General features: G+C 34.3%; 1 protein-coding gene across 1 annotated transcript; it reads right to left on the bottom strand.

Moving 5' to 3' along the window:
- Positions 1-1,326: 1,326 nt before the first annotated feature.
- LOC131844409 (transcription factor E2F2) lies at positions 1,327-21,981 on the bottom strand. Its single transcript, XM_059193294.1, has 10 exons — positions 21,467-21,981; positions 20,899-21,104; positions 12,889-13,052; positions 12,010-12,206; positions 9,971-10,230; positions 9,548-9,653; positions 9,015-9,126; positions 8,132-8,367; positions 7,161-7,268; positions 1,327-1,767 (listed from the first exon to the last, which is right to left on the bottom strand). The coding sequence occupies exons 2-10, from the start codon at positions 21,100-21,102 to the stop codon at positions 1,655-1,657; spliced, it is 1,500 nt and encodes a 499-aa protein (XP_059049277.1). The 5' UTR covers positions 21,103-21,104; positions 21,467-21,981; the 3' UTR covers positions 1,327-1,654.
- Between the last annotated feature and the right edge of the window lie 946 nt (positions 21,982-22,927).

Genomic DNA, 22,927 nt, shown 5'->3' with positions numbered 1-22,927 from the left:
GGAATATTCCCTGCTTTATACATATAAAACAATAATCGACTATGAAAAAATCTATTATTATATACTTTTTTCATCCAATAGGCTAAAAAGACCACAAGTGGTTAACATTAAGAAAAAACAAAATACCCACAAGCAAAGAGCAAAAGGTCCCATTTCAAAATTAACTTCGTGGAGATATAATTGATTATTATTTAATCTACTTTTATGTATCGTTGTCGATTATTGTGTTATCAAAAATAAAAAACCCTGCGTTTCCATCAAACATAATACATGTTGTAAAACGCGTTTGCAACACGTACTAAAATATGAAGATTGGTGGAAATGCTGCATTGTGTGATGGAAACGCGATTTTAGCAAAATAATAATATAAAAAATAATTTCCAGAATTCACTTTATTCACGTGGATTTGTCGATTCATTAAGTAAATATTTTTTAAATCAAGGAATCTTCCGAGTACTAGTCACACTTGTGCTGATTCGCCTCCCGTTGACGTAAGAGGAACATTTTAAGCGTTTTGTAATTAGGTCAACGCGATTACATTACATATAATCATCATTAACATGACATTGTTGCGATGATAGTCCATTTCATGTCGTCATGTTTCCGTTAAAAGTTTCATTCTATGTTCAATATTAAAAATAAGCACCTATTCTCACTGTACACAGTCAAGTGCTCTGATATAATAAAACTATTCTCCCAAGTCAGTTTATAAAACGAATCACTCGAGTTTCATTTATAGTAGACGCTAATCAATTGAGGTTATTACTGCCGCACAGCAGCGATTCTTTCGTTTGAAAGTGCATTGTATTTAACAATCTCGTGTCAAGTTTGAGGATTAAATAAATATATAAACGCTTATAATTTACAACAAAGGTAACATTTCAGTCTACGCCATTTTTCTGCATGTCTTATAACAATAAAATGTGTTTTCTAACACTACTGTAATTTATAAATATAAAAAAATATTCACTTTACATCACTTTGCAGCGTTATTGACAAAATATAATTTATTGCCAGCAATTCCTATATTCTATGGAAAGAGACTATTTTATATATTATATATCAATCACTGTACGATATCACAAAGGAGTTCAACATTTTAGCGATACATCGTATTGTTGATATATGACCAATGATTAGTGTAATGACTTTTACATAGATAACTATGAGCTGATACTAGATAAAGAGATGGAATTCGCAATGGAAACGAAATAATTCCTGGGGGACGAAATCGGAAATGTTTAAGTCAGAAAATAAATAGTATACAATATCCATCCCCGATGGATGGATTAATTTGATATAACTCACGAGTAAGTCCCTGGACTTACTCGTGACTTATATCAAATTAATCAAATAAAATCTTTCGTTGTCATTTTATTAAGGAAAGCTTTTAATCTTATACATATTTTTCTTATTAATATTCCATAGCTTTATAGGAATCTCTGGCTATTCTAAATCCATTATATTATGAATCGATTATTTACTATTACTTTAAATATACTCGACAAAAACCTTAGTTCCGTCATGAGCAGAAGTCACAAAATGTAACGAAATAATAAATTGAAGAAAAACATACTAGATTTGAATAATAAGTATTTTTCACAGCGATACGTAAAAGAAATTGAACTAAACCGGTTATTGCAGTTATTTTGCTCTAGATCAAGTCGAAAAGGTCCGTTAGGCCCTCGGTGTGATCTAGACAGAAGCCGTAGTCGGTGGCCGACATCGGCGGCTCCAGCGCCAGGAACGGCTCCAGCTCCAGTGGCTCTGAAATTATACCGAATCATATCTGTAACAGCTGAATTACAGTTAACCCTTTCCATGCCATCTACTAGATAATTCGTAAAATTGTATACCTTGTTAATTTATAGACTCCTAAGAAATTGTGAACTACACTATACTGGTTATAATATAAGGTATCTAGTTTGTAATGAAACCCTGTTAATTCAACAAATCGATTACACATCACATTTTGCAAGCTGATTGGTTGCCTCTTGCCGGTATGTATATATTACTGTCATTATATATACAAACATGTATTCTTGTGGTTTTTAAATTTACTTGTCGAAAATAAGCCAAAGAAAACAAGAGCTACATTTAGCAGTATAACTAAAATACGATGTATTCCAAATTTATAGTTCGAGTATTTCAATGATAATTATTGTTAATCGACAAACATCAGATGTAGAGACTGTAAAATGTCATCTATTTCGGCCTATATTATTTATACACCTCAGTGTCATCTATTTCGGCCGCCAAAGCTTGTTTGTAAGATGTGATTCGATCATAGAATGCGATTAGGCAGTGAAATTACAGGATAAGAGGCATAACTCATGACTCCTCTACAATAGAAATGCACGAGTATCAAAGGTTTGACATGATAATGTAGGTAGTGTTGTTCATAAACGATAGTTCGGCGATAGTTACAGATTCCCATCAGATGGATCGTCACCTTGCCTTTCTAATTACATAAAAAGTATAGTTATACTTTATGTATATCAATAAGTATTTATATTTAAACTTGATCAACCATGACGATGAATCGTAAATTCACAATTTCACGGTTTATATGGATACATTATAAAATACGTTACGTTACATTGTATGCAGTACAGTATAGTTTTTAATTTATCGACAGCATATAATCTAACAGTTTACAATCTTCCGTAACATATATATACTATCATAACACTCGTAACCACTATAATAACCAGTTTCTATTCCTATTAAGTATTAAATAGTAGGTTATCAAAATTTATGGCGGCATTTTAAAAGATAAGAAAATAATACGGGCATGGAAATAGTTCAAAAAGAGACCGTTATTGTTGACATATATAAGTCCGTAAAAGGCTTGTATTTTAGTTCATATGTTTACTATATGTTGACTATTTAAAAGATAAGACAAATATAATAAAAATAATTCGTTGAATAATAATATTTATAAAAAATATTCGTTGAATAATAATATTTATTTATTTTATATATTAGAACAACATTCCAATGACCGTGAACTTAAGTAAATGTGTTACTACCATATAGTTGGTATTGCAGGCAAAAAGAGATCGCCTCCAACTTGTTGTCTCACTCTAACGTTTAATGGTAGCAACACATGTACTCTGGCAATATTTCTATAAAGATCAGCGTGATCACTGTATTACGGAGCATATATGTACTCACACACATATACAGTAGATCTACTTTTGAATCCAATCTCTATATCTAGATCTACGAATACAAAAAGCTGCGAAATATCACATTCTAATGTAGATCTATCGGAATTGACTTCAAGAGTAGAACGTCTGCTTCTTTACTTGTATAAATAAATAAACCTATCCATCTATTTTCACTGCAGGTAAATAACAACTGTAAAAAAGCTATTGTAAAAAATGTACGTAGTTATAATTAAAAAAACAAAATACACAAAATAAGTTCCTGTTATAGAAATACGTTGAAGATAAATCTTTCATAGTTATAATGACATTATATGTGTGACATGTAGAAAATAATATGCGGTACAGGCATATAGTTCACATATAAAAATATAATACACACAGAAATATATTGAGTTTTATTTACAAAAATAATTACAAATCCACCTCCAAATTTGTAAGAACGTCAGCCGTCAAAAAAATTCATTTATATTTTTTAAAATGCTTCATCGATTGATAATTAGATTAATATAATATAATTGTGAAACCAAGACAACCCTTCAATTAAAAAAGGAATTTATCACAGCCAGTTTATGTTTCACATAGCTTTACACAAATAAGATTTAGACTTTATTTCCATAGGCGTACAGTAACACAGACAGTTTCACGTGCTTACAAACAAGGGGTGTCAACTTCCAACCTCCCAATAGGTGTTAAACACAACGGTATTTCGCAGTAGGTGCCAGTTAGTGCGGACGTAGTTAGACATGGCGTTACGGACGATGGTGGCGTTACGTGGATTAGTAGATGAGTTAGTGCGCCGCCGTGAGCTGAATCCCATGGTGCTACACGGAGACACTGGAGCCGCACGGGATGCAGCTCGCGGACGACGCGCCCCTACCCACCCCACACACACACTCTCCCAATTACATTTCAATCGTGTACAATTGTTAAAACATTAGTATATTTATTCACAAACTGTCAAGCAGTTTGGCGATAACTGTATATATGTAAAACCTGTATAACTTTAGTTAAATAAATTTAAAATAAACTAATATTTACATAATCCAACACCTACGTTGTCGTCTCACAAAGTAGTACTAGATGCAAACCATTTAGGAACGTAACTTTTTAAAAACAGTCCTATTCATAAAAACCAAAATGTCTACAAACCTATTTAAAGTACATAGCGTGTTTTGTCACTTTCTTTTAATATTCATATTTTGGCTTTATAGAAAATTCAAAACATTACATGTAACTAAAATAGGTTTATTAGACATTTAAACAATGGGATAATTGAATAAACGAGACAGTGAACAAATGTACTTTTAAACTCGGTTCATGCCAGTAAATAAAAAAATATCATTACAAAATCGTTATCTTCTAGTCAAGAGAACCAATAGTAAATCGACCAAGTTCGCAATCTGGCAGTACCTTGGAATAATCCAAGGAGCCAATGCCTCTAGAGTCTAATTGTATAACGATGTTATTAACAGTTCTCAATTTTAACTGATTAAATATGATGTGTTTGCAATTTTCTATGAACATTTTGAGAGTTGCAGATGTAGCTAGCATCGCAAGTCGTTAACTCGTCGCAACTGTTAAATAGTCAGTTTAAATGTCAGTTGTTAAAGCATAATTGTAAATTTTAATCTGTCACAATTGAGTATGATTAATAACATCGTCATATAATTAAGCAAACTGTAATAATTCAAACGGAATTCATACTTGATGATGATACTTAGAGAACAGTTAAGAATTCTCAATCAAGATTATTTCTACGCCGTTTCAAATATTAATTTGTCATCTAGTACAACTTTCTAATAAATTACACACAAATTAAATAATACACATTAGAGAAGTGATTAAATGTAATAGAAAAGAACAATAACGAGTATGAAATTATAGGACAGCAATATTTATTTTTCTAATTGAAGTAATTATTAATAGATATATGTAACTATAAACTGATACTGTCGCAAACTTCTGAACTACTTTTTGGTGGTATATTGAAACTCCATCTAATTGCCAAATGAGAATTAAAATTTGCAGGGTATCTATCTACGACTGTATATTTAATGTATTATATGCAGCAATATTTCAAACTAAACTTAAACACGTTAAGACGTATGTATCATTGACAAATGTCTTACTGCATTTATCATATAACGCCAAAGTTTGGTTTTGAGGCAGAAAATAAATGAACATTTTGGAGATTATCATTCCATCTCGTCAACAGAAGGTTGGTAGTATGGTATACAAATTGGCAGATCTAATCGTCAATACATCAGCAGTAGTCGGGCTTCAAGTATCGGCATTTCATCTTTCTTTATGACATAACTATACATTTGTTATTCTGTTAATTCATATATGAATCTGTACAAGGAGTTCTGTGTTATATACTTATACATTTTACAACCAGTTCACCAAAATTGCAATGAACGTTGAAAGCAAGTTTTGTTTATAAATTAAAGCACACGAAAGAATGACAGAGTTAGTTGATAAGCCGAAGATGGGATGACAATGAAAGCATGCAGATGCGGCGGCAAAAGGTGCGTTAAGGCTGATAATACACAGTCGGTGCATCGCTACGTTTCCCGACCGCTATCGTTCAAGACGTTAGTCCCATCGGGCAACCTGACGACTAAGCGACTGAATATTATTATCCTAACACTAAAAACAAGAACGGTAGCATTTTATTAAAACTGTACAAGATTTATAAACATATTCACAAACAATATAATGAAAAATAATATTTGATATGAATAATTAGTAACATTATACAAACAATTACTAACAAAATTAAAAGTCTCTTACGATCAATACACACGTAAAAATAATGTTATATATACATTATTTTGTAAAAAAAAATACATTTTTCATATAAACTCCATTTCACATAAGACAGCATCGACGCATGACAAATAAAAAGAATGTTTGTCCTTAAGAATTAATAATTTGAAACATTTAATAGCATTTTTATATCAAACTTACACTAGTATAAAAATAAAGATGAATAAAAAAAGATAAATTTTAAAATTATAGATATTTACATGCAAATTAAATTACAAATGACTTCCTACTTATGTATAGTAATTTGAGATATCTTAGGAACACCTTTGTAAATTTTATATCATTTGATTACTAAGATATTATATGAGTTACCCTTCAAATTAAAATTAGTCCTAAGGTAACTATTATACAAAAAATATTAAAACAATCGTATTTAAAATGGAGTATAGTCAGAGATGCACTAACAACTACCAAGTAAATAATACCTGTCTACAACAATAAGTGGCAACATTATGTTTATCATTATTACGTAGCGTGTGGAGTCCGTCGGGTCGCGAGACACGCCTTATAGCTAGAACTCTGACTGTGATGTGACTTCAACACACATGTCACAATCTGAGTGCTAGCCACAAAACGCGAATATCTTCCACAGCAAACATATCCTGCTAATATATCATTTATCCTGCCAAGACCCAATAACGTACACGAAAAAAAAACAATTATAACTAATATACCGTTTAAGCAATAGGAACAACATTAGTCTTTAATTAATTTATTCTATTTTCAAAAGTAATCTTATCATCAATTTTATTCCCAGTATTTATAAAATGATTACTCCAATTGAGAACAGCTCTATGATATAATAGTTTCAGTCTTACCTCTCAATTCATAAAAAAGACAAACCAATTAATACACGTATTTTAGCGAATTATTTCTTCCCATTCCTTCAAACAAAATGCGTAATTTGAAAGAAAGTGACAAAACACACCAAATAAGCATATTTCAAGTTTTAAGTTTTTATGAATAAGACTATTAAAATTGACTAGACCATTTCCAACTAATCTATACCAATTAGTAGACAAAATTTAACATAATCTAAAGTCAGAAGAGTTAACTTACACATAGAATGCTGAATAAAGTCCCTCATATTGCTTATATCAACTTCATACCAAAACCAAAATATAATTATAAGATATAATGAAATTAACAAATGAGTACCTGACTCCTGGTCTTCGGTCTGGAACTGAAAACGACCACCACCCATAATTGGCGCGAAATCATCGCTCTCCGCTATCAAGGCGTTACGAAGCCTACCTCGCACAGAACCTAATATAGAAAAAAAATACTTTTAGATTATAAACGTATAAAAGATTATGAGGATAATGTAGAGAATAATATTCTCTAATAGCTTCTACATTATAGAGAGAGTTAGAGCGAGAGAGAGTAGCGTGGGAGGACACGGCAGATTATGAAATACAAACTTTTTGTCTTCATTAATTATACATTTTGTATAAATTACTATATAATATTGTAGTGCGAGAAGGGTGCAGAGTGTTAACAGAAATATTACAGTGTAGGCAGAATATATACAGATAATAATAAGTAGGGTAAGGAGGTAACAATGGATGGCCTTTTTGCTAAATTACATTATCTTCTAGCAACTTTAAATTCAAATAGCATTATTTTTTTCAATTAATAATAACTAATGCCACTTGTGGCTCTTACAAAATATAATATGTACATATTACAAAGCACCAACCAACAGTAAGTGGTCGAGGTAAGAACTATCGGTCATTGAGATAATGTATTATATCGCCAAGGTAATAGGCAATCAAGTAAAGGTAGTAGTAGGCAAGGTAGGCGGTCTAAAAAATAAATAAATAACTCTGGACAATTAACACACTGTCATCTAATCCCACTGTTACTAGACAACTGATATGAGAATACTTAAACATTTTTTATGTAAATGCATACATACTGTATATAAAAAACAAGACCGTTACAAACAAATATACTCATGAATACAAATGTTAGCACCATGCGAGGAATCGAACTCGCGACCATCGAAAGTAAAGTGGTGTACTAAACCCATAAACCACCGAGGTTATCAGTCTAAAAAATAAATTGTACCACCATTCACTTATTAATTCATACATAACTGCTTATAAAATAAAAACACGTATACTGACTGTCGGGGGTGGAGAGCATGGAGAGCGCCGAGAGCGAGGAGAGATCCGTCGGCGGCGATTGTTCTAGAACGCGTGCCAGCGTCGGGTCCGCGCTCCGCCACACGGCCCGCGCCGGGCTCGGGCCCGCCGCTGGACTCGGGCCCGCCGCCGGGCTCGGGCCCGCCGCCGCCGGGCTCGGGCCCGCCGGGGCCGGACTCGGATCGTCCCCGGAGTCCGGCTCGCGTTTTACGGGCGTGCTGCACACAAACGATAAGAGCATATTTACACTACACACCTTGACATTGTATCAATTTTGTTTTTACTAGTTTAATTTTAATTTTGATATAACTTTTAGAATTAATGAATGAAAGTCTTCTAATTATGACATCTTCAGATTAACCTAAAACTAGGGTTAGAAAATACGCTGCAGGAGTCGTGCTAGAATGCTAACGCTACTCTGGATACACTGTGATTTTTTAAAGGAATCTCATACTCCCCAACAAGTTAGTTTTTAATGTATAGAAAAATATCTAAGTTTATACTATATATTAAAACACACACATGCACATGTTTAACAATAAATCCTAATAACTATTAACATACAAAAACGATGCAAATATATTTTATTATATTGTACGTGATGGGCTCACGACAATCCTCCCAAAGGCTATCGGAGTAGAACCCAACGCTTAACTCAACGTGGCAAGGTAGCGGGCCTACAGCCTTTACTCGGATTATTTTATTAAAAAAAAAATATCTTCTCTGTAGTTAGTCAGAAAAATAAATTTATACATAAAGTATTTTTTTTATTGTGACGGCCATGTTTGTAGTACCATTGGACGTATAGGAGTAGTAAACCACACTAGTACACGACGCTGCCTACCAGAATAGAGAATATACTTACGTATAATCTGCAGCAATAGTACTAGAACTGCAAGGTTGCAGCTGAGCTATCAGCGGAGCGAGTAGCGCCTTATTATCTTCTAAGAGTGGATAGGAAGGTAGCAATTCCGTTGCTGTAACGCACAAACAAAAATAATATTCATATCGTGTCTCTGGATAATACACTGAATCTATTACTATCTATTATTTTTCTTTGTAATAATTGGAATTCAAGAACATAACTATGATTTCAAAATATTAGTTTGTTGAATATTTAATAATTTTTAACAATAATAGGCACACATTAATCACATCATGAAAGTTTACACGGAAAGTGAATCTTTTGTCTAAATTATTTTTAAAACTTTAATCCGTCATATTTCAAAGTGGATATACTTGTTCATATTTTTCTTTCGGTTTCACGGCTAAATGCCTAAACGGATTTTAAGGAAATTTGACAGGATGACAGATTAATCCAAAAGAGTAGACATCGATTATGTTTTATCTAACAAAAAGTACTAGTAAAATAAGAAAGTAGCATAAAGGTATACTAACAGGGAGGTGGTGATGGAGGCCGTTCCTTGGGACAGAGGAAGACTTCAATTTCACCGGACATTGATTTTAGGTAGAACATATAACCATTCTCGTCTGGATGAGGTACCTGAAATGTTATCAAAACATGAGTAAATTTCAATTATATTATAAAAATGGAAGCACCATTACATTATTATCCATTACAAAACCCATTTAACTCTACTGCAACTAAAAATATGACTGAAGTCTCTTTTTTACTAATTATCATAGAGAATACTGTAACAAAGTAGTACTGCGTTAAGTTACTTTTTTACTAGTATTTTTTTACATAAAAGACAGTAACAAATAAATACTACCTAATGCGCGAGAATACGAACCCTTGATTATGATGTCTTTTCACCGAGAAAACAGCAACTTAAACTAGTAATGCGCGAGGGTACGAACCCTGAGTATGGTGTCGGGCGGGGCCTTGATGGGTATGACGGTCTGCGCGCGGAAGTCCGCTATAGAGCGCAGGTCGGCGTAGGTGATGTAGGCGAGGCCGGCGTGCGCGGCCGACAGCGCCCGCAGCGCCCGGTCGGCCACCAGCACCGCCCGCGCCAGCCGCGCGTCGCGCCCGCACAGCGCGCGAACGTCCGTGCGCAGTCTCCGCGCGCGAGACTCGTCCGCGCGCACGCCGCCCTCAGCATCGCCGCCGCCCACACCTGCGCAACGCACTCCCTCACTACTTCTGCTATACGCTCTCTTCCTCTGATCTATCCCCCGTCGATTCCTAGCGGGAATCGAAATTACGACGGCGGACGACGTTTCGGTGCCCTCAGACTAAAGTAGTATCCGTCAGGCGAAAGTTGGAATTCAACCGCTCCATGAGTCCTTCGCGGGTTTGGAGCGCCATCTACACTCGTCCCTATAGTCCGGTGAAGCTGTAAAGGCCAGCTGCGGTCAACAGCATCAGAATAGCTCATCCGGTCCCAACCGTGTGCGATATTATAACTAGTTGTAGCACATTTAATTTAATATAATAAAATTAATAAATATTGTATTTATCTTTAAAAAGTCAAAAGTTTTGTCAAATTGCACGATAAAATATAAACTTTATTCCTATATGGTAATTAATGGTATAATGGTAGAAGAGACTATTAAATTCGATATGGCACTCAAACTTATTTATATATAAATATATAGTATATAACAGAGCGTCGATTCAAATACGCAAATGTCCATAAATAGGCAATCTATTATTTTTCAAAGATTGAGTGGTCTCTTTATTTAATCCTTTTACTTATAACAACATTTATTTAAAAGAGCAACTCATTCTTCTAATGATTCTGCGTTCCGAATGAATGGTAGAATAAAAAAATGACTATTCAAAGTGCGTATATTAAATTAATTTAAAGAAATATTCTTTCCAATTCTTTAATTTTTAAGCCAAGTTGTATTCCAATATATCAAGCAAAACGTAGAATTTAAATGTTCAGTTGCGTTTGCCATGACGTAGATAACTGACAAAGCCTTTGGCAACCCGATCCGGGATAACAGTAATGGCGATATACTCTGCACCAGGGACATCACCAATGAATGAAAAAAGGTGAGAGGCCGACTACCTCCAACAAAGTCTACCTCAGAAGTGTAATACTGATATTTAAAGCTTCGACTTTGAATAAACATGAAATTCAATGAAAACATTTTGGTGCTCAAACAAGATACTGTATATAAACTAATATGTAGATAAGATAAATACATATAATTACAAGAAGCAAGGCAAAGAGGTATCAGTTGGGGAGCCTTATCACGAACTAGCGATCAGTTCCAGGTAACCTTAAGATTGAGAACAGTAACTATTGGAATAGTATTTCCGAACCAATATGATATTGAAAGCATATTCCTTCTTAAAAACCAGGTAACGCACGGCAATGCGGCAATCCCCTGGAACACCAGGGGTTCTCGCGAACATTTGCAACAGCGAGTGCTCATGGGCGGTGGTAATCACTTACCATCAGGTGAGCCGCAAGCTCGTTTGTACCTTATACTATAGAAAAAAAATCCTAGTTTGAGATATCCCCGTGAATTTTATATACCCTCCAGCCCTTAAGATATCTCATCTGATCAAGAGATCAGGCAATACGCAAGATGTATCGACAACGTTTAAAACCGTTTTTAGAAGGAACTAGCTATGCCGTAGCCTATCCAAGATAGATAGGACTTATATTTTTTTTTTAATTAATGGAGGTAAAAACTGTATTGTCGATATTATGTTGGAGCAGTAGTTTAGTACGGTCATGACTGATATAACCATTTATACCGCTTTTAAGCTCTGTTCCGCTCCCTAGTCAGAACAAAATGTCTTACTTTTGCAAACTACTTTTTCTAAGAGTAATTTAAAAAAATAAAACAAAAATAGGATGTTTTAAAATAAAAAATCAGTGTCCCAATATGACAAAAGTCACATTAGGCTCACCATAATGTAACAACCAATAACTCACCATATTTCCACTGTATATTATTTTTCGATCTCTTTTCTAATATTCCTATACCCTCTAATACATTAGTTATATCGTATATCCGACGCTTTTGGACCGATAGTTGTTCCGCCGCTATGTTCAAGTCGAGGACGCCATTGGGTGATGATTTTAGCAGAGCGACGAACTTTTTCGTGAGTAAACCTAATGATGTGTCAAATCTGTAACAAAACATACTATCAATTAGATATATACAAGTATTAATAATGTTCCATTGATTTTTATTCATATCAAAGGTCAAATGTTAGATATCTTACTATCGTGTCATACAGACAATGTCAAAAGACGGAAATACAAAAAATATTATCACGAAACTGTGACTTTCCGCTATGTAGTAGTATTTGTTAAGATTTTACAGTGATAAACATATTAGTCGCCGATATTCCGTAAGCTGAAAATAGAAGGTACTTGTTGTAGATAATATGGCTTTACAACCATGACATCCATCAATTTACCATAGCGTCTTCAAGCCTGTAGGGACTATAGCAGATTTGGGATTTTATAATACCATGAAGAAAGTATGGCGGTCTGATTTTAATGATATTATGACTTAATTCATAAAATCCTATCCTCCTATGAGACAGTTTAAGGCAACATACTTAACTAAAAAGAACTATTAAAATGAATGATTAAAATCGATTCACAATGCGACAAAATACCTGAAAACCTGACTCCTGACTATGATGTCATGCCTCTGTACTCAGTAATATCACTGGCATATTTCATCCTGCAAACTGAAACAGCTTACAAAGCAATCTACTTGGCGGACTTTGTATAAAGTCTACGTTGGCTAAAAGTTGAATTGACTGAATTAAGAAATTTACCTGGGACAAATCAATGTACCTGGAACGTTCGGTGTATTTTTTCATAGAACTGGACGGTCGACTGTACGGCGTGAGCACTTTGACGCGCTTCTGTTTGGGCGTCTTGAAATCAGCCTTCATGGGCACCACATGCCCTTGGCTGCCTGAACTACTCTCGCTCAGATTCAGTCTTCTTTTCACCGCCTGTGTACAATTACGTTACATATTAGTTTGTTTTTCTGCACATAATCACATTGTTGACAGGATTTTAAGCATAGACAAATTACGTTATAATATATAGGATTATATATTTCACTGTTTTGTTTTATTGTTTCAGAAAATATTTTAATAAATATCTCAAAAACCCTTTAATTTATTAAAAAGTGTTTTAGGCAGATATAGTGCGTACCAAATTGAAAAAATAAAGCGTGAAAATGGAAACTTTTAGATATTTGTATAATTTCTATAAGAAAGTAAATATAAAACATTTTATGATGTCATTTATGTGTCAAGAGAAACGCCCGCCAAAATAGTTTGTTAATGATGTTACTAATTCGAAACTTGAAAAAGTTTTATGTAGTAGTTTAAGATAACAAGAATATAGCTTCGCTTAAATAAGGTTAACATTCAAGTATTTATATTACAAATATTTTTTTTATTATTTGGCGATTTTAAATCGCAAGCTTAATATATTTACTCGTACCATACAAACTTACGACTTATTCTCTATTTTCGTACGTGCAATACATAATTCAATATTTTAAGACGTCGACTAAACAGCAAAGGAATCCAATTGAGCATCTTTTCAGCTGACGACCATTTGTAGCATTAAAAAACACCTACCTGCTCTAGAGCGGCGCAACTGGTCAGTAAGTATGAGATTCCTGGTATATATCCAATTTAAATTATGCGGACCGTCGACCAAGTGTCCTTCTCACTCTCACATTGAGAAAGCAATACAATTATAATGGTCAAAACTAAGGCAAAATGCTTTAGTAAAAAAAAATCATCTAACAATGAACCTCATAAAGGCAAATTGATTATATTGACACCAATGTGAAAACTACAGTTAATAAAAATCGCCGATATGATATTCCCCTGTGTCTAAGACTCACAGATAGTCGTAGACACAGATAAATAACATTTCTTAGTGTGGTAATATAAATATTTTCACTGACAGATAACTTGGTGACGATACAGAACATAATGTTATATACATCGATCATGGAATTGATACGAGTTTAAAACAATTACTTATCGAGAATCCTGTTTATCCTGAATAAATTATACACTGAATAGAACCTACACCGACAACCGTAAATAATAACTACATTTGCTTCTGTTACCTTAATCGATAGATTATTTTGTATCATTCCTTTTGATATCAATCTTATGCATATTATTGAAGACATTTAAAAAATCGTTTGCTTTATCAATACCTTATTATAGGTCCAAGAATATATCGTCGTATGGCTTAGTGAGTACCGATATTAATACCTCATTAGTGATATTGAATTATATGCATTTTATTATGCAATAACATCCACTTTTACGTCATAAAGGGCATAGTATGTTTTAATAAGCGTAATCTTGTGTTATAAATATAAACAAAAAATAAACAATAGATGCAACTTTTAAATAAACTATATCTATTTCTTAGGCGACTACAGACTGTTACAGTCTACTAAGAAATGTATACATAAACAATGAAAATTAAAATTAAAAATTTATTTGCATAATGCAGATTAGATTCACGTAGTATTCAATATAAATGAATAGATATTGCACTACTCGACAAAGAAGTTTGTACAACTATCTGATACAATTAATGTTTAAACACGTTCTTGTTCAAATATTATTTCCACAAACCCATGTGACTCCATAAATTTACGAAGATATTATAATTGTATCGGAACTATAAACAATATTTTCAACTAAAAAACTGAAAAATATAGATAAAAATACAGACCCCCATAACTTACGTATAGAATAGACACAAAAAAACTATATAGCAATTTTTAAGTCGACACAAGTTCCAATGAAAATGCCGAGAAACAAACTGACGGCAATATAAAAATTATCCCAACATTACCCACTGTTCTTTGACAAAACTTGACACTCATTCTTGACACAAACTAAGTCATAGTTAATCTCCTCTATCAATTGAGATATCACAGTGTAACACATTTTTACTGAGCACAGCTAAATTAGTTTTAATCGTAGTTCTAATTATAACGATACATTGACCTCGAAATAATTATCAAATAAACAGCTTTCTATCAAAACTGCGTGATCGCATTATTTTTTAACAAAACAATATTTTATTTCGCACATTTAAAATTACAACGCGGAGAGAAAGATGCACGAAGCATTTTCAATAAGCCGATGCAACAAATTCAATTTCGACATCTAGCGCGGGGCCAAAGCCCCCAAAAGGAAGTGTGTGGGGAGGGTACGGCACCAACAATACATGACATACATTAGAATCAACACAAAAGCCGTCGAGCTCTCAGAAGGGACCTCTGGTGAAAGAATGGCAATTTCTTATCTCAAAGTTTGTGCTATTATTAATAGTGAACTCGGCACTATTGTTAATCTGGCATGCCGTTGGTCCCGCGCTTTTTGTGCGCATGTGTAAACCCGTACGGCATCTAAATCAGAGCAGATGTGCCTTAAAGTTTGACACCTAAGTAGATAAAACATACCGTGTCCCTTACGTTAACTACATGCATTATTAACATAATCAATTTAGCCCTCCATGGGAGCAGAGAAATAATTTGCAACCGAAGCTGACGGCGAACGCGTAGGGAACATTATTCATAACTTTTCTTTCTATCTCTTTGCTCAATATGGATGTAATTAACCACTATCGTTATATTATTCGCAAATGTTACAATTTTAACTTAATGGGGTACTTATTATTAAGTGTTAATTAGATTAGTAATAGAAAATGTAGTGTGTCGCAAAAGACGTCATTCTTCAAAAGGGGTATTAAACGGGGGATTTTCTATGGATTAGCACAGTCAGGCAGTCAGTCATAAATGAAATTGACACTGTCGTTTTATGAAAAAAAAATGTCTTGCCAATGAGAAATGTTAATAGGATTGTGACAATGTTTCAATTATGCAATAAATAAAAATGTAGAGGCAGGAAGTATATACCTGGCCACATGACCAATGGTGGTCGTGTCACATGGCGCTGGTAGAACACTTCTCGACGTTTGACAAACTGCTAACATATGTGAATTGGGTACATACACTTGTCTTGCCGCCAGTTATTTTAAGAACATACAGCAAAACAACAAACATAAGGTTTTGCCTCCAGCTGTCTGATAAGATATTCAAGCCTAAAACACATTTTCAACCGACTTCAAAGATGAAGTTTTCTATTAGATTGAAATTACACTATTTTGTCAATTCTGCACAAATCAGCACTGATTTTCATCTTGTTTCGCGGTAGATACAGTATTTCCCACAGAAATTGTAACTCGTATTATTAAATAAAGTTTTAATTTGTTTTGAAACAAAGTGGAGAAAAGAAGAGCAAAATAAATGGTATTAACTTTGTTAGTAAACTACGTAATTAAGGTAGTCCTGTTTTATATTCGTTAACGTAGTGGATGGTACAGTAGAAGGTATGATGATAGAAGTTACAAATAAACTGGTAGCAGTGAATAGTTTCAATTACCTTATATAAGTTAATATTCATGTACTATTTAAATATTAGAATTCTGTTGGACATTAAACTACTAAGTACTGTCGTACATTAGATAGACAAGATCAATCATATTTCTATAGTTAAATAGAGTCTAGAGCTATTTGAATTAATTTTAACAAAATAAGTTACGCTCGTTGCAAAATATGAGTAATTAGGTACGTCATTCCTTCTGATAACTTATTATTGTTATGATATTGTCAATTCTCTAGAGATTAAAGTTATTTTTGAGGTTTTGTTTAAAATGTAGAGTAACAATATCTGTACTATACGGCAACGATTGTCCCCATTCAACACAAAAATAACTGACACCTATTAAATTTTGAAAAGTTTTAGCGACGTTGGAAATTATATATGTATGAAAGTCCAACTGACCTACAAGGGCTAAAATTTATACCATTTAAAAATGTAATGAACTCACAAACAACTCTGAATGCTTTTATCATAGACAGTAAATCCCTTTTAAAAACCGAAACTGGCAAAGTCCCTCGTATAATAAAATAGAAAACAATGGGAATAGAAAAGAGTGCGCTATGTTACACGCATTCCCCCTCGTATTTCCAAACGCGCGTGCGATAGAATCATTCATGATTACTGCAAGAGCGACAGAGACGGCAAAAACAGGAGTAACTCCCGCTAAACCACGAGAATCCGAAACAAAACGACACGTATGGGCAAACGAGCTTGAAAACTCTATAATAACGAATACGTACGCCATTTTAAAAGCGAATTTCAGAACTGTACCGATGGAATTCAACTGTGCAGAGGCTAACACCGGTTACGTACCCTTCATTCTAAATGCAGATTTTACAATGGATCGATTAGCTTTGAATTTTGCATGATACGGTAGGGCCCCGTTACTCCACCCTAATTTTGGCTCGAACCTACGCAACATAAAGTGTCTATGACAAGATATTGTAATATGACGATGAAAACTGGATAATATTGTGAGAGAAAATAACAATAATCAAACAACTCTTTCGGCAATTCCAGTCAGTGACTAAACAACAAAGATACAATCCGAGAAACGTAGGTACTTACTTAAATTAAAGAGAATTAGAAGAATTTCCCACAGCTTATGCTGTATGACTTTCATCCTTTGCCATACCCATCATCGATTTACAATTACTACATGCGATCTCATGGCTTGTTATCGTTAAAAAAAAGGACAAGTTTAAAACTAAAACTCAACTTCATAAAAAAGTCTGGAGACTAGACTTCACCAGATTGGAGAATGTAAAAAGTCGTCTACGTCAAAGATACATTTCAGTCTCTTCTATTTCTACTTCGCTAAGCAGCTTGCTTCGTAATCTGTGTTTCGGTTGTAGAGTGTAAAGAATAGGCAGTGAAATTACTGGATAAGACGCATAACATTTTAGTCCTCTAGAATTGTAACGCATGAGTGGTACGAACATCAGGATATCAAAAGCGACACGTGTTATCGTAATGTCTGTAGTGCTGTTGCTGCTATGTTATATACATAGCAGCAACAGCTACCGCTACTACGGCTACCGCTTACCATCGGGTGGGCTGTAAGCTAATTCTATTCTAATTTCCATTCCAATTATATAAAAAAGACCCTTCAACCGTAACCTATATACGAAGATACGAGCCCCCAATGTGTAACTAAATATCCTGGCATAAACCGATGTCCAGCAACGCAATTGATCTCGCTCCCAATTGGACTATTGCAACAATACATTTTAACTGTTTCCGTTCGCCACTGAAGAACGGTCCCTCTTACTAGTAGGCCCTTTCCGTAAATAATATACAAATCCATGCACATTGACGCGAAGACATAAAGGAGATAGCGTAGGTAAAATACAAAGATAGGGGAAAGGGGATTGATAGTAATGTGGACTCATGACTCCATTACTAGCAATGAACCATATCAAATTGACCTCCACGCGGTTACCCCTCGAAACCATCGTGATAAATTCTTGGTAAATTTGTCACGATGGGCTAACTGACCTGACCTCATGATTATCATGACCTCATGAAGGTGATTGTTAGTAATGGGTCCCCATTGCTAGCAATGTACCATGTTAGTTCGACCTCCACGCGGTTCCCCCTGGAAACCATCGTTGTTAATTCCTGTTAATTTAGTCATGATGGGCAAACTGACCTGACCTCATACTCAGCTTATCATCCTCCACTGGTGCCCCGCCAGCGTAAACCGTTAGCGCAGGCGGTAGCACCATTCTATTATCATCCATAAAAAAAGGACCTCATGTTCATCTTATCACCCTCAACTGGTGCCCCTCCAGCGTAAACCGGTAGTGCAGGCGGTAGCACCATTCTATTATCATCCATAAAAAAAAGGACCTCATGTTCACCTTATCACCCTCAACTGGTGCCCCGCCAGCGTAAACTGTTAGCGCAAGCGGGAGCACCATTCATATCATTATATACAAAGATAAAGGAGAGAGACTAATATAGAATTACGTTTTAAATACCCCAAATGTACTTGACCTCATTTGCCTCTACCGGTTTTCTTATTCCAAGACATAATCGATCCCTATCCCACGTTGCATCCAATGTTCGATCGACAGTAGGACTAAATCAATAAGCCTTCATAAGGGGGCAGAAGATTGCTATTAATGTGGACTAAAAGATCCCATTGCTAGCAATGTCCCATGTCAGATTGCCCTCCACGTTTTGCGTGCGTTTCCCCCTGGAAACCATAGTGATAAATCCCAGGTGAATTTCCTACAATGAGCTAACTGACCATTTTATCATCCTCCACTGGAGACCCGGCAGCGTAAACGCTTAGCATAGGCGGCACTATTCCTTTATCAGACATTAAAAAAAATAAAGCTTCATATATGATAACTATGTATACGCCTATATAGCTAATTTTATAAAAATGAAATTGTACAAGAAAAAATATAATTTGATGATTTAAATCAAATTCAATTATGCCTGCACTTGAAACAGAGAAATGGTTAATTATATGAAATCAATGATTACTTAATGCAGTAGAAGAAAATTATAACACATATTGTTTTGGCATTTGTCCTAAATCCTAAATCCTGATATATCTTTCATATATTCCACTTTAATATAGGTATAAACCTAGATATAATATTCAATAGTTTAAATAAGTCATAAAATATTATGTTAATAAAATAAGTCAAATCACTGTCAAAATTTATTAAATTAATCTAGATCACATCATACAGACACTGAGTCTTATAAAATGAAATAATATATATTGTTGAACACAATAATATATACTTAAATAACCTAAAATTTCACCTAAAATACAATAGTACATAAAATTCGTAGTCAAATATAGCAAAGAGCAAAAAAATGAGGATACTTTTTAAATGTTAAAAATTCCTATATAACAGCATGACACATGAGGTAATCATATGAAATATTTACATTCTAGTTCAGCTATCATTGGTGGGAAATCCAGGGAACACCAAAGATATAGATTGTTTTAATTTAGACAAATCTTGCTCATTTCACTGTGTACCAGTACATGCAATGACCAGCCTTACCTGAGGACTGGCCATATGGAGCCATAAATCAGCTATGTCTTACAAAAACATAAAATATACAGCTATCTCTTTAGCTGACAATAGTCAGCTTTAGGAAAATATATATAATTGCAAGCACTGATGTAATATAATACTATTACATCAGTGCTTGCAATCATATTATTGCAATGTAACTAATGTACTAGTCCAGTATGTTTCAAATTAACAAACATATTAACATGTTATGTACATTAAAGTCAAATTAAATAAAAATAATGCCTGTCCCCGCTCTACTGTGAAATCAAAAAGTCCGCACTGAACATATGAGTGACAATTTCGACAGATTTCATGTTTACTATATTATTTGGGTCATGTCAAGACATATTTAAAAACTATGACAGTTTATGTGAAGTAACCACAACCATAATAAATTTGTAAAAACAATGTCCATGGAAATTAGGAACTGTAGAATCTGAAGCAAGAAGAATTCAATCGAAACATAAACAATATATATGAAGATATGTCCCAAGTTATTTAGGGGGTATATTCTCAGGCAAATATATGTATATTACATTACATCATGTGATATTGTAATAAACTACTGAATTCTGACATCAATTTGTGTATATAGTCACAAATTAAAACAGCTCGCTATAGAGTTCTGTTTATAACCAATTCTTTCATAAATTTTAATATGTTGTCTTATTTATTGGATGAAAATTAGTAGATAACTAATATTAATAATAACTAAACAGAGTTGTAAGCCTACATTATCACATTGTATGTTGTAGCTCCCAAATGGTTCTTTTTATTCCCTTGAATCTAAAAATGCACTGTAATGTATCACTTACCTCTGATGTTTTAGGCGGTGACGAGAGCTCCTCTCGTCTGATCAGGTGTTGAGGCGTGGCCCCATAGCCGTGATCCAATAGGTGGTAGCTGATGGGTTGACTTGGGCTATCGTCTAAAAGCGTGGTCTTCGATGGAGACACCCCAGCACGTACCACCACCTCGGCCTCGCCCTCCGCCGACCCTCGCTTCACCCCCCTCGGCATCGCTATTAATCAATACGAATATAATACAGAAATATGTTTAATATCGCACATTTCCATAACTAGAAGTCATAATTATCGCAATTCAATTAGTGAAGAGGTTAGGGGCGCCGCGCGCGCGGATATCACAGGTGAGAAGCCTCCGAACCGAAGCGGGTCGATAATAAATTTATTGAACTCTATTTAATTTAAAAGGTCTGTAAAGAAACCTCAACCTGTCTACTTTAGCTTACGTCACTTTTTCAACGACATTTCCCCAAAAATATCGACAATCTAGCGGTAATTCGTAGGCATAACCGCATCATAAACTACAGAGTCAATACAAGAATTGTGCACCAATTATTCAATATGAAATCATAATACTTACGAAAGGTGTAAGCGAACGATATAAGAATTTATAACCATAAAACCACATTAATGTTTTCAACGCAAACGCTACATTATCGAGTACTCAAAATAAAATGTCCGCCGCTTTGTTGGTCCCGACTTCCCGAGTGAACTCGTGGACATCAAGACGCTCAATAATTTTCAGTCACAAACCACTGTCTATATTCTAGACATTTTCAATTAATCACTGACTATTTCACTATTATAGAAAACAATTTATAAGTCCTAGTGTACATTTTATATTAAATTATTGATAAAAATGCGGAGCAATGGAACGGCGACAGGAAGCTTTTCAGAACATCTGGCTTGCAAGCGACGTAGCAGTGGCGCGAACTACGTGCGCAAGCGCGAAGCGACCCAGCAAGCAACCCCTAGCGGACGCCGCTATCCAAATCCGCCCCTCGCTCAAGAGGCCATAAAAAATATAACGAATTTTTGAAATTTCGTTGAACGACCGGTTTGGGCTAAGAAAGTTGGCGTCAACGCCTCTGCGCAAGTGCGTGTAATATTTTAATATGCATTTAAAAACTAACAACAATTTATAATATATTATTTTAACAAATAGGTACTTAATTTTATTCTGTTGGATGGATTTAACCTAATATTAAAAATCTGTAATAATTTATTATATTACTCATCAAAAACCGTAAGTGTGAATGTACATTTTCCGATTTGCTGCAATATGTTTTCGGAGTCGGATATGTTTGATATGTTTCGGTTTCAACAATTCTTAATGAAACTCCAATGTAGGAGAGAGAGATAACTGAAGTAGTAAACAAAGTACGGAATCACAGATTTGAAATGAATTAATCGTATCAAGGAAGCCAGCGAGCATTGTTATAATAGAGGTAAATATGGTTGTTAAACATATCTACCTAACTTCTTACAGGTTTAGACCCTAGGCTGATAATATACTTATATAGTATGATGATTCTTATTTTAAGAAATTTAAAAGTTCTGGGTTAACATATATTCATACGTTAATTTCATTTATTTATGTTAATTTCAAACAATATTTCTATTTCTAAAAATCCATTAAGAGTTTTATGATTCTACTTAGTCTATTTAAGAGTCGCTTAAACGCCGAACCATTTTGCAGCTACAGCTATCAACTAGCCTGTATTTTATTTTCAATAAGGTACTCCTATTTTAACAGGCCTTTCGCAAATCAGCATCGATAGGTTACAGATAGGCCTTCTGCTTTATCATTGCAGTTGGTGCACAATCTAGTCCAATAGAGACTATTTATTCGCTGTAGATTTTACATGAGTTTTTCATGTAACAAAATCATTGTAGGCACAAAGTTATCTTAGAAAAGTTTGTTTGTAGAAGTTATTAAATCAGAACAGGACTCGAAAAGCTTGGACTGCAAATATTCGATAGATCAATTATATCAGAGGCAGTCTCAATTGTTAATATAAGCACCGTTTGAACGTTTCTG

This window comes from Achroia grisella, unplaced genomic scaffold (assembly GCF_030625045.1).
Source record: "Achroia grisella isolate CSIRO2021 unplaced genomic scaffold, CSIRO_AGI_Agris_v1 utg402, whole genome shotgun sequence".
Lineage (NCBI taxonomy): Eukaryota > Metazoa > Arthropoda > Insecta > Lepidoptera > Pyralidae > Achroia > Achroia grisella.
This window is presented reverse-complemented; position numbering and strand designations above follow the sequence as displayed.